Source organism: Phaseolus vulgaris, chromosome 6, assembly GCF_000499845.2.
Source record: "Phaseolus vulgaris cultivar G19833 chromosome 6, P. vulgaris v2.0, whole genome shotgun sequence".
NCBI classification, from domain to species: domain Eukaryota; kingdom Viridiplantae; phylum Streptophyta; class Magnoliopsida; order Fabales; family Fabaceae; genus Phaseolus; species Phaseolus vulgaris.
Window position 1 is genome coordinate 6,487,286 of NC_023754.2, and position 11,435 is coordinate 6,498,720.

General features: G+C 36.9%; 1 protein-coding gene across 1 annotated transcript; it reads left to right on the forward strand.

Annotated features, from left to right (window-relative positions):
• The first annotated feature begins 412 nt into the window (after positions 1–412).
• LOC137831007 (ABC transporter G family member 23) lies at positions 413–2,652 on the forward strand. The gene has a single exon (XM_068638490.1). It carries the CDS (start codon positions 449–451, stop codon positions 2,417–2,419), a length of 1,971 nt encoding a protein of 656 aa, XP_068494591.1. The 5' UTR covers positions 413–448; the 3' UTR covers positions 2,420–2,652.
• Positions 2,653–11,435: the final 8,783 nt, after the last annotated feature.

Sequence of the window (11,435 nt, forward strand, 5' to 3'; positions counted from 1 at the left end):
AAATATGCTACAATTAACACCTAAAATTGACCTAAGGTAAAAAAAGAATGAGAGTAACATGCATTAATTAAAACCAAATTAATTTTTTACAGATATTTTCTTCAAAACCTAGCTAAATGTTTAAATTAATCCAAAATGCTGAATCTCATTTTCAAGCTTAACAATTAAGCAATAATATATAATATCAGGTTAAAGTTCATATTTGATAGAATTTAGAGGGTGAAGAGTTTGGAAATATAGCTAGGAAATTGGTTATTAAGTTAATGAAAGTAAGAATAGTCCAAAGTCTGAACTTGATAACCTACCTCTATCAAACTTGTCAGCATCTACAACTACATAACGGTCAACTTGGTTGTTGCAACTTCCATTTCTTCTGAACTTGACATTCTCCCATAAAATGTTGGCTTCTTAGTTTCACTTTTCACCCACAGAATAACCAAATAAAACAATGGCAGCATGCTTGAATCCTCCTAGGCTATCTAGCACTGAAGATGACTCTGTGATACTCTTCTCAACTTCTAATTCTCCTCAAGACTCCATTAGTCCTTCTTCTTCCTCTTTCCACCATTCACCGCCACCATCACTACATCAATTCAGAACTGCATATAAACTTTCTGTGAGAAATCTCTCCTACACTTTGCAGCCTTACAAGACCACTTCCTTTTCATTTTGTCACCAGAGTAAAACACCAGAGCCCTTAAATATACTCAACTCAATCTCTTTTGTCACCAGAAGTTCTGAGATTGTTGTTGTCGCTGGTCCTAGTGGAACAGGAAAGTCTACCCTTCTGCGAATCATGGCAGGAAGGGTAAAAGATGAAGAATTTGATCCTAGAAGTATTTCAATCAATGATCTGCCTATGACTAGTCCAGCTCAGTTGAGGAAGATATGTGGCTTTGTGGCACAAGAGGACAATTTGCTTCCTATGCTGACTGTGAGAGAAACTTTGTTGTTTAGTGCAAAGTTTAGGCTAAAAGAAATGACACCAAAAGACAGAGAGTTGAGGGTAGAAAGCTTGTTGCAAGAGCTAGGACTTTTACATGTTGCACATAGTTTTGTTGGGGATGAAGAGAATAGAGGAATATCTGGTGGAGAGAGGAAAAGGGTGTCAATTGGAGTTGACATGATTCACAATCCTCCAATTTTGCTCCTAGATGAACCAACTTCAGGTCTGGACAGCACTTCAGCCTTGCAAGTCATAGAGTTACTGTCATCAATTGTTAAAGCAAAGCAAAGGATAGTGGTTCTTTCAATCCACCAACCCAGCTATAGAATATTGCAGTATGTTTCCAAGTTCTTGATCCTCTCTCATGGTTCAGTTGTTCACAATGGTAGCCTAGAACAACTAGAGGAAACCATAAGTAAACTGGGATTTCAAATTCCAACACAGCTGAATGCTTTAGAATTCTCTATGGAAATTATACGACGGTTGGAAGATTCCGGTTCCATGTATGAAACTTCCATAATTGAGGAAAAGGAGCCATTTCCACACCTCATGTGGCCAGAGGAAGAAAACTGTGGAATCCAAATTGCCCAATCACAATGTACCAAGGAAAGTTTTAGCAGTCTTTGTTATGCATACTTGATAGAGATACTGTTTTTGTGCTCAAGATTTTGGAAGATCATTTATAGAACAAAACAACTTTTCTTGGCCAGAACATTGCAAGCACTAGTTGGTGGCTTTGGTCTAGGAAGTGTTTATGTAAAGATAGGAAGGGATGAAGGAGGAGTTGCAGAAAGGTTAGGTCTATTTGCATTTAGTCTTAGTTTTCTCCTCTCTTCTACTGTTGAAGCACTTCCAATATACCTTCAAGAGAGGAGTGTTTTGATGAAAGAAGCCTCCAGGGGAGCCTATAGGATTTCCTCTTACATGATAGCTAACACTTTTGTTTTCCTTCCTTTCTTGTTTGTGGTATCCACACTTTTTGCTGTTCCTGTTTATTGGCTTGTAGGACTCAATCCATCCCTTTCTGCCTTCACCTTCTTCACTTTTGTGGTGTGGCTCATTGTGCTCATGGCAAGTTCTCTTGTGCTCTTCTTAAGTGCAGTATCTCCTGATTTTATTTCAGGGAACTCCCTCATCTGCACAGTTCTTGGAGCCTTCTTCCTCTTCTCAGGATACTTCATTCCAAAGGAAAGCATCCCAAAGTATTGGCTTTTCATGTACTACGTGTCCCTCTATAGGTACCCTTTGGATGCACTCCTCACTAATGAGTACTGGAATGTTAGAAACGAGTGTTTCTCACATCAAATAGAGGGATCACAGTGCTTGATCACAGGGTTTGATGTGTTGAAGAGTAGAGGACTTGAAAGGGATAACAGGTGGATGAATGTGGGAATAATGCTGGGATTCTTTGTGTTGTATCGTGTGCTTTGTTGGATAATTCTTGCAAGAAAGGCCTCTAAGACAACAATATAATTAATAAGAGCGCCCAAGTTACATCTTAGTCACTACTTGAAACTTGAAAACAAAACATAAGCTTCAAATATATGGCAAGTTCATTAGAGTTTCACACTAAGAAAACACTTGTATGATAGGAAATTCTATGCCACAAATTTATTCTAGGAATCTATGACTTCACTGTCTCATTAATTCTCCTCCCTTTTCTCTATTGCAATGTAAAGGATGAAAATAACTAGAACCTTTTGTTATGTATGTGAATTTTTGGTTTTAATTCTTGAAAAGCAATTGCAGTTTTAGTTTTTATAGCAATCACTTAAGTAATAAACAAAACATCCTATATATATTGGCCTCGCCTATCACACAAAGAGAAAATTATACTCTTTCTTAATATTGATATTTAGCTTTATCTCATTATACTAGACATTTAGGGATATAATTGTTGGGTCTATTAGTGTCTAAGTTCAAGAGGGGAGGGGTGAATTGAGCTTATAAAAATTTTCGCAAGAACACACAATTTTCAGTATACCAGAGGCAAAATGAACAGATTGCTTTTACATGAAACAGATTGATTATTCAGAGCAGTCTAGCACAATTTGAATTTGTTCAATATAAAATTGTGATCAACAGAGGATTATAACAGAGTCAGATCAGCTGAATATTATGACGATGAAGGATACAGCTATGCTTAGAAATCAAACAAATTTACTCAACACAAGGTTTTAAGGAGAACGATTCTTTCTCAGATTTTAATGATTAGACTGTTTGTTCACAGATCGCTTAAGCCATCATATACAACTGCCTTGTTTTGTGATTAGAAAGCTTTAACAAATCAGGAAGAACAGTTCTTACTTAAACCCAGAATTAACAGATTCAATTTCAAAAGAACAGATTTAGTTCTTGACAGAATTAATCAAAACCATAAATGAGTGCAGGGATGAGAAGAAAAGGCACACAAGTTTTAATACTGGTTCACTCATACAGAGCTACATCCAGTCTCACCTTACCCCAAGGTGGAATCCACTAAAAATAGTACCAATTACTTACAAACACACCAGTTCTTGAACACTACAAGAACAACACAATCAATGCTGAAAACCCTATTTCAGCACACCTTGCACTCCAAGAAACCCTATCAAGGAGTGACTAACACTTACACCTTTACAAACCAGAATAAAGGAAAGATTACACCTGAAAAGAAGATGCAAGAACTCAAAACCAGTAGTTCAATTTGCTGCAGAACTGCACCAGCACCTTCACCAAGATCAAAGGTTTCCTAGAACAAGCACACTTGAAAATCTCTTTGGAAAACCTTTCAAAAAATCTTTCAATCCTTCTTCTCACATGGAAATTGTTTGATTTCTGTCAAAAACGTAATTGTTCAGCTCCTTTTCATGTGAGAGAGACTTTTCTTTATATAGAAAACAGTTTCTAACTTCTTTTTAAAAAACAGTTGAAAAGCAATTATGAAAACAACAGATTCATTTTTGAACTTAACAGATTTATTTTGTGAAAACCGCCAACTCAGCTAACTGAAATAACTGTCTGAGTTGTACCTTTGGTTCCCTAACTAACTCGTGAAAAATCTTTCAGCTGACCAAAGAATAAACCTGTTCTTTCACAGTGAAACAGATTAAATGATAGTAAATAGGCCAGCTCAGCTTTAACTGAAATAACTAACTAAGCTTTACCTGTGGTGTCTTAGCAGAATTTTAGAAAAGCCTTTTAACAGAGAAGAGATAAACCGATTCTTTCTCCATAAAACAGATTTATTTGTGTACTGATATAAAACTTTTAAGAGCACATTAAAAAGCTTTTCAAAAACCATTTAACCACATCATGTGCTTGATCTAGGCTTGGTTAGGCATCTAGGATAGGTCATACAGCAAAAGGCAACCTTACACATACACAAACCTAAATACAAGATCATCTAAACCTATTACAAACTTCAAAGCAAACTAGTTATTTTCTACATCAAACACACACTAACACTAGGTAGAGAAGAGGCTTCATCCATCTTCAACAATCTCCTTTGCACAGCATAGTTTGATGTTCACAATCTGTATTGGACTAGTTGCCAAAACTTGCACAGAATTTTTAGACATAAAACCATAATACAGCAGTTGTGAGTTTTGTGCTACCTTCATGTACCATGTAGCTTTCTGTGGCTGTTCTTCTCCCCCTTTGGATTCATCAAACAGAATAAAGCATGGGATAAAAACATACAAGCCATTCATCACAGTTCAAACTATAAATCCAGTATTAAGTTCTATTACAAACCTTAATGAAATCAACTAAAAACCAGTACAGAATAAAGATAAACAGATTAATTCCAAAAAGTTCAACATATAAAAGCTAAAGACTTAGATATAGGATCACTTGTCATTGTAGTAGAGCTCAGCTAGCTGCACTTGAACTCCTTCAAGTTGGTCATCCAAGTGTTGAAACCTAGCGTAAGTCATTTCATAGTGTGCCTTCTGCTCATATGTGAGTGTGTCCAGCCTGCTTAGCACTTGTCTTTCAAACATAGACAGAGGCTCACCTCTGTACTCAGGTTCCTCATATGCAACCATTGCATTTTGACTTGTAGCAGCAATATCTTCATGTCCAGCAGAGTGTACTGGTGATGCATCCATGTTCTGCACTCCATCAGCATTTTCTTCTTCATTTTCTGGATCAGCAGCTTCATTTTCAGCTCTGTTTGCAGCATTCCTTCTGAATATCCAGCTGTCATCTTCCTTTTGAAAGCCCATCTTCAAGAGAGTGGAGTTGTCTATTTCACTTGTTGCCTTAATGGTGTCATTTCTCTCATTTGTAGTGTCAACTTCAAAGTAATCAATTAGCTTTGACACAAAAATAGCATATGGAAAACGATAGTTTGGTAACCTTGTGGATTTGAGCATATGCTCAACCATTGTACTCACCCAATTTACCTTGAGTTGGTTCATGATACAATACAGCAGAATCAAATCTTCTTCATGGAGAGTTGCATGATTACTTCCTCTTGGAGTAAGCTGCCAAGCAATGATGTAGGCAAGGAGTCTTGGAATGATTGTGAGATTTCCAGCATGGAATCTAGCCACTGGTTCAGCAGGGTTTCTCACACAACTTCTGTAAAACTGCATCTTGTTGAATCCCTGAATTCCAGCAGTGTTACCTTTGCTTACCTTCATTCCAGAATACTTGATTCCTCCCACATTACTCCATATTTCTCTAGTAATCTTCAGCTTCACACCTTTTACATGAGAGACCAAATTTTTGTCATCTTGAACCAAGTTGCTGTAGAAGACTTTCACCAAGTCTGGATAGACATTTCCAGTCAGATTTTCTTCTCTCAACCAAGAGAATTCCAGCACTTTGGGTGCATTGACTTGATTTCTGCTTGTCTCATGGATGTACCTTGTCATTGCTTCAGAATCTCCAGCAAACCATTTCTCCAGAATACCTTGGTTGCTGTTGGATTGCTCCTTGGATTTCTTCCTTCTATGTGATGAGGATGTCATGCTCAATCTGTTTTTCCCTGCACCAGTTTATTAACATACAATTCTAGAAAAAGAATGCAGTACAGATTATCACTTAGAACAGAAATGAAACCTGTGGTGCAGCAAGTGTGAACCTGGACAGCTTATAGCACAAATGAGAAGGTGTGAGAGACAAACTGAATTGTGCTAGGTTTATATAGAATCATTAAATCAAATTTGAAAATCACAGATTTTAATGAAGGACAATTTGATCAGATTTTGGGAATAATGGGTTTTGAAGAAAAAATCAAATCTATTAGATATGCTACAGATTTTATTCCAATGGTATAGTAGGTTCAGGTGTGGATTCACGTAAGAATATCTTGGAACCTGATTTTGGCAAACCAAATCTGTTGCACCTCCACAATATCCAATCAGTTAGGATACCCACACACTAATTGCCATAGGCCTGCTGGTTAATAACCGAAAAAGCAGTCAAAGATAAAGTGAGAGAGAGAAAAGTAAATCTTTCTCTTTCCTAGTCACAGCTGTGATTTCTGAAACAGGGAACAAAACATGTTAAATCATAAAACAACAGATTGAAATTTTCACTGCAGAGGACAATTTAAGCTAATAATACCCAATTCATTTAGAAGAAAATAAAACCTGTCTTTAGCCAGTGGTTTAGTGAATAGATCAGCTAGTTGAAATTCAGTACCAATGAATTGTATATCACAAGTTCCATTAGTTATATGTTCTCTTAGAAAGTGATGTCTAATTTCAATATGTTTAGTCCTTGAGTGCATGACAGGATTCTTAGACAGATTTATGGCACTAGTATTATCACAATTTATAGGTATCTTGTTTAACAAAATTCCAAAATCACTTAGCTGCTGCCTTAGCCATAAGGTTTAAGCACAACAGCTTCCAGCAGCTATGTATTCTGCCTCTGCTGTGGAGAGAGCAACACAAGCTTGTTTCTTGCAATGCCAAGAGATTAGACTTGATCCAAGCATGTGACAAGTTCCACTTGTGTTTTTCCTATCCACTTTACACCCTGCAAAGTCAGAATCTGAAAAACCAGTTAAATTTAAGGATACCTTGTTAGGATACCATAATCCAACATCCTTAGATCCTTGCAAATATTTCAGAATTCTCTTTGCTGCATTGTAGTGTGATTCCTTTGGATCAGATTGATATCTAGCACATAAACACACAGCAAACATAATGTCAGGCCTGCTGACAGTTAGGTATAATAAGGAACCAATTAAACCCCTGTACTTGGTTTGATCCACTGATTTTCCTGCAAAATCTTGATCCAGCTGGCAGCTTGTTGAAATATGAGTGTTGATTGCTTTGCATTGATCCATATCAAACCTCTTAAGCAGTTCCTTGCAGTATTTTTCTTAGCTTATGAAAATTCCATCCTTGAGTTGCTTAACTTGTAGTCCAAGGAAGAAATTCATTTATCCTAACATTGACATCTCAAACTCACTTTTCATGGTTTTCACAAAGTCTTCACACATCTCTTCATTTGTGGATCCAAAGATGATATCATCTACATAGACTTGCACAAGTATGATATCTTCTCTTTTCTTCTTTAGAAAGAGAGTTTTACCAGAATTGCCACGGCTATATCCTTGAGAGAGCAGAAATTCACTTAGCCTTTCATACCATTGCCTAGGTGCTTGCTTCAATCCATATAAGGCCTTCTTAAGCATGTACACATGTTCTGGATTTTTGTGATCTTCAAACCCTGGAGGCTAAGATACAAACACCTCTTCATTGATGTAGCCATTTAGAAATGCACTCTTGACATCCATTTGAAACAGCTTGAAACCTTGTATGCTGGAAAATGCTAGAAGTAATCTGACAGCTTCAAGACGTGCTACTGGTGCATAGGTTTCACCAAAATCAATACCTTCTTCTTGGTTATAACCTTTAGCAACCAGCCTTGCTTTATTCCTAGTGATAGCTCCATGTTCATCCATCTTGTTCCTGTACACCCACTTGGTTCCTATGATGTTCATCTCATGCTTTCTTGGAACCAAAGTCCACACTTCATTGTATTCAAACTGGTTCAGCTCTTCCTGCATTGCTGTTATCCAATTGTTGTCTTGCAGTGCTTCTTCCAGGCTTTTAGGCTCAATCTGTGACACAAAAGCCACTGTTCTGCAGAAATTGTTGAGTGGGTTCCTTGTTGAGACTCCTTTCTCAATTTTACCAATTACATTGTCAAGAGTGAGATCCCTTGGAGTCTTCCATTCTTTAGGCAGTCCTGCATTCATAGTAGATTCTTTGATAGAATTTGAATTATTTGCATCAAGCTTACTAGATTGATTCTGTTGCATAATGGTTCTTAAATCATCCATACCAGGTTCATCCAGAACAGATTTGGGCACAGAAAAATCTGTTTCATCAAATACAACATGTATAGATTCTTCAACTGCAAGCAATCTTTTGTTATACACTCTATAAGCATGACCATTTATAGCATATCCAATATGTATTCCTTCATCTGATTTAGGATCAAATTTCCCCAGATTATCTTTACCATTATTTAAAACAAAGCATTTGCAGCCAAACACCCTAAGATGACTAATGCTAGGCTTCCTACCTTTATACAATTCATAGGGAGTTTTCTTAAGAATTGGTCTAATCAATGTTCTGTTAAGCACATAAGAAGCAGTGTATACAGCATCAGCCCAAAAGTATTTAGGTAAACCAGATTCATTTAGCATAGTCCTAGCTAACTCTTCTAGTGATCTATTCTTTCTTTCAACAACACCATTTTGTTGGGGTGTCCTAGGAGCAGAATAACTATGTATGATCCCATGTTTTTCACAATATTTATCAAACTTTGCATTTTGAAATTCTCCCCCATGATCACTACGAATCTGTTTTATCCTATTTTCATTTTCATTATGCAGAACCTTAGCTAGTTTCTTAAAGGCTTTATATGCATCATTTTTAGAAGCAAGAAACAAAGTACATGTATATCTTGAAAAGTCATCAACAATCACCAAAGCATAGTAATTTCCAGCTAAGCTAGCAATCCTAGATGGTCCAAACAAGTCCATATGCAAAACATCCAAAGCTTTATTTGAAGAAACCATATCTTTTGATTTAAAGGTAGTTCTAATCTGTTTTCCCTTTACACAAGCATCACACAATCTGTTATTTTGAAATTTTATGTTTGGTAAACCAGAAACAAGTTCCTTAGACTTTAGCTTATTCAAGTGATTTGTGTGAATATGAGCTAGCCTCCTATGCCACAGCCATGACTCATCATTTTTAGACAACAAACACTCATTTTCAGAACAACTCTTTATAATGTCTAAGAGATAGATGTTATTTACCCTTTTTCCAGTGAACAGCACCTTACCAGAAATTTCATTTGAAATTGTACAAGTGTTGGCTTCAAAATTGACCTTGTATCCCTTGTCACACAGCTGGTTAATGCTTAGAAGACTATGTTTTAGCCCTTTAACATACAGTACATTCTCAATAGTGGTTGAGTCTTTAGTACCAACATCTCCTCTTCCAAGAATTTTTCCTCTATTGTTATCTCCATATGTGACATGCCCATTCAGCTTTGAGTTTCAGATTTATGAACTGAGTCACATCACCAGTCATGTGCTTTGAGCACCCACTGTCTAGATACCACTGGTTTTTCCTGTTGTTTTTCTGCAACAAAACAGGTTTAGCACATATGGTACCCCTTTAGTGTAGGGTCCAACATGATTAAGACCTTTCCTTAGGAAGCCATTTGGCCAATCCTTTAGGAACAAGGTACCTCCTAGCTTTATATGTTCTAGATACATGACCAGATTTCATACAATAAAAGCATGTTGCAGTATGCATTATTTTTGAATGACTAAAAGAGGAAAAACCTGTTTTGGAAGGAACAAAGAAACTGGACAGCTTTTTCACATTACTTTTCATTCCAGGATTATATCCTAGACCATTTTTATTGAAAACAGCATTCTGTGAACCTAATAGGGTTTCAAGATTTCCTCTTCCTTTAGTGAAATTTGAAAGTGTTTTTAACAAATATTCAACCTGTTTTTCCAGCTTCTTACAATTATCACAAGTCTTAATTGATGCATGCAAACATGTTAATTCAAGGCTAACCAATTCAGTTTTAGCTTTGTGCAGTTCTTCTTCAAGAGCTTTGACCTTAGGTTCAAGTACCCTATTTACTCTATTCAATCTGTTACACATTATAGCCAACCTGTTTGCTTCATCATGTGTTTCCTTAAAAGCTATTAGCAGCTGATCATAGTTTTCAGAATCAGTGGAAAAATCACTTACTGAGTCAGAGTTGAATCCTTCATCATTCACCATGAAACACATATTTGCTTCTTCACTTTCAGTAGAGGAATTACTGGATGAGGATACATCATTTTCTTCCCATGAGATGTATGCTCTTCTTCCTTTGCCTTTGTCACTCTTCTTGCTTGCTGATTTTTCTTTATTTTGATTGTTTGGACAATCAGCTTTTATATGACCTGGTTTACCACATCCAAAGCACGTGTAATTGGAAGAATTTGAATCAATAGGTTGTTTGGAATACCTCTTTCTTTGCTAAGTTCTGTCACGGTTTTTCTTTCTAAGAAACCTGCTGAATTTTCTGGTGAGCAGACTCACGGTCTCATCATGTTCAGGATCAACTTCTTCCTCACTTGTATCATGTTCCATGGTAGTTTTCAGAGCAATTCCTTTGGCCTTCTTCTCCACTGTTTCTTGTTCTTTCAATCTTTTCAGCTCTATTTCATGCTCTATCAGCTTTCCAAAAAGTGCAGCAGTGGACATCTTGGATAAATCTCTGGATTATGAGATTGTTGTTACCTTGGGCTGCCAGCTCCTATCAAGGCATTTTAGTACCTTTATGTTAAGCTCTTCCTTGTCAAAGATTTTACCAAGGCCAGTGAGGTGATTTACAATGTGTGTAAATCGTTTCTACACATCTGCAATACTTTCTTCTGATTGCATTCTGAACAGCTCGTACTCCTGAATTAGTGAGTGCTTCCTTGCCCGTTTCACATCATCAGTTCCTTCATGAGTCACCTCTAGTACATCCCACATCTCTTTAGCTGAGTTACATTGAGAGACTCTAAAGAACTCATCCATGTTCAGTGCAGATGTGATGATATTCTAGGCTAAGGAGTCATATTGGACCTTCTTCTTCTCGGTTTCACTCCATTCAGACCAAGGCTTCTTTATTGTTTCATCTTTGACAACCTGCATAGGTATAAAAGGTCCACTGACCACTGCATCCCAGATTCCCATGTCAATAGACTCCATAAAGATCTTCATCCTGATTTTCCAGAAAGCATAGTTAACACCACCAAACATAGGAGGTCTACTAATAGACGCACCTTCAGCAAAAGGCATTTTAAACTCAGACATCATGTATACACTTGAGCAAAATACAAGCCCTAGCTCTTGATACCAATTGTTGGGTCTATTAGTGTCTAAGTTCAAGAGGGGAGGGGTGAATTGAGCTTATAAAATTTTTCGCAAGAACACACAATTTTCAGTATACCAGAGGCAAAAAGAACATATTGTTT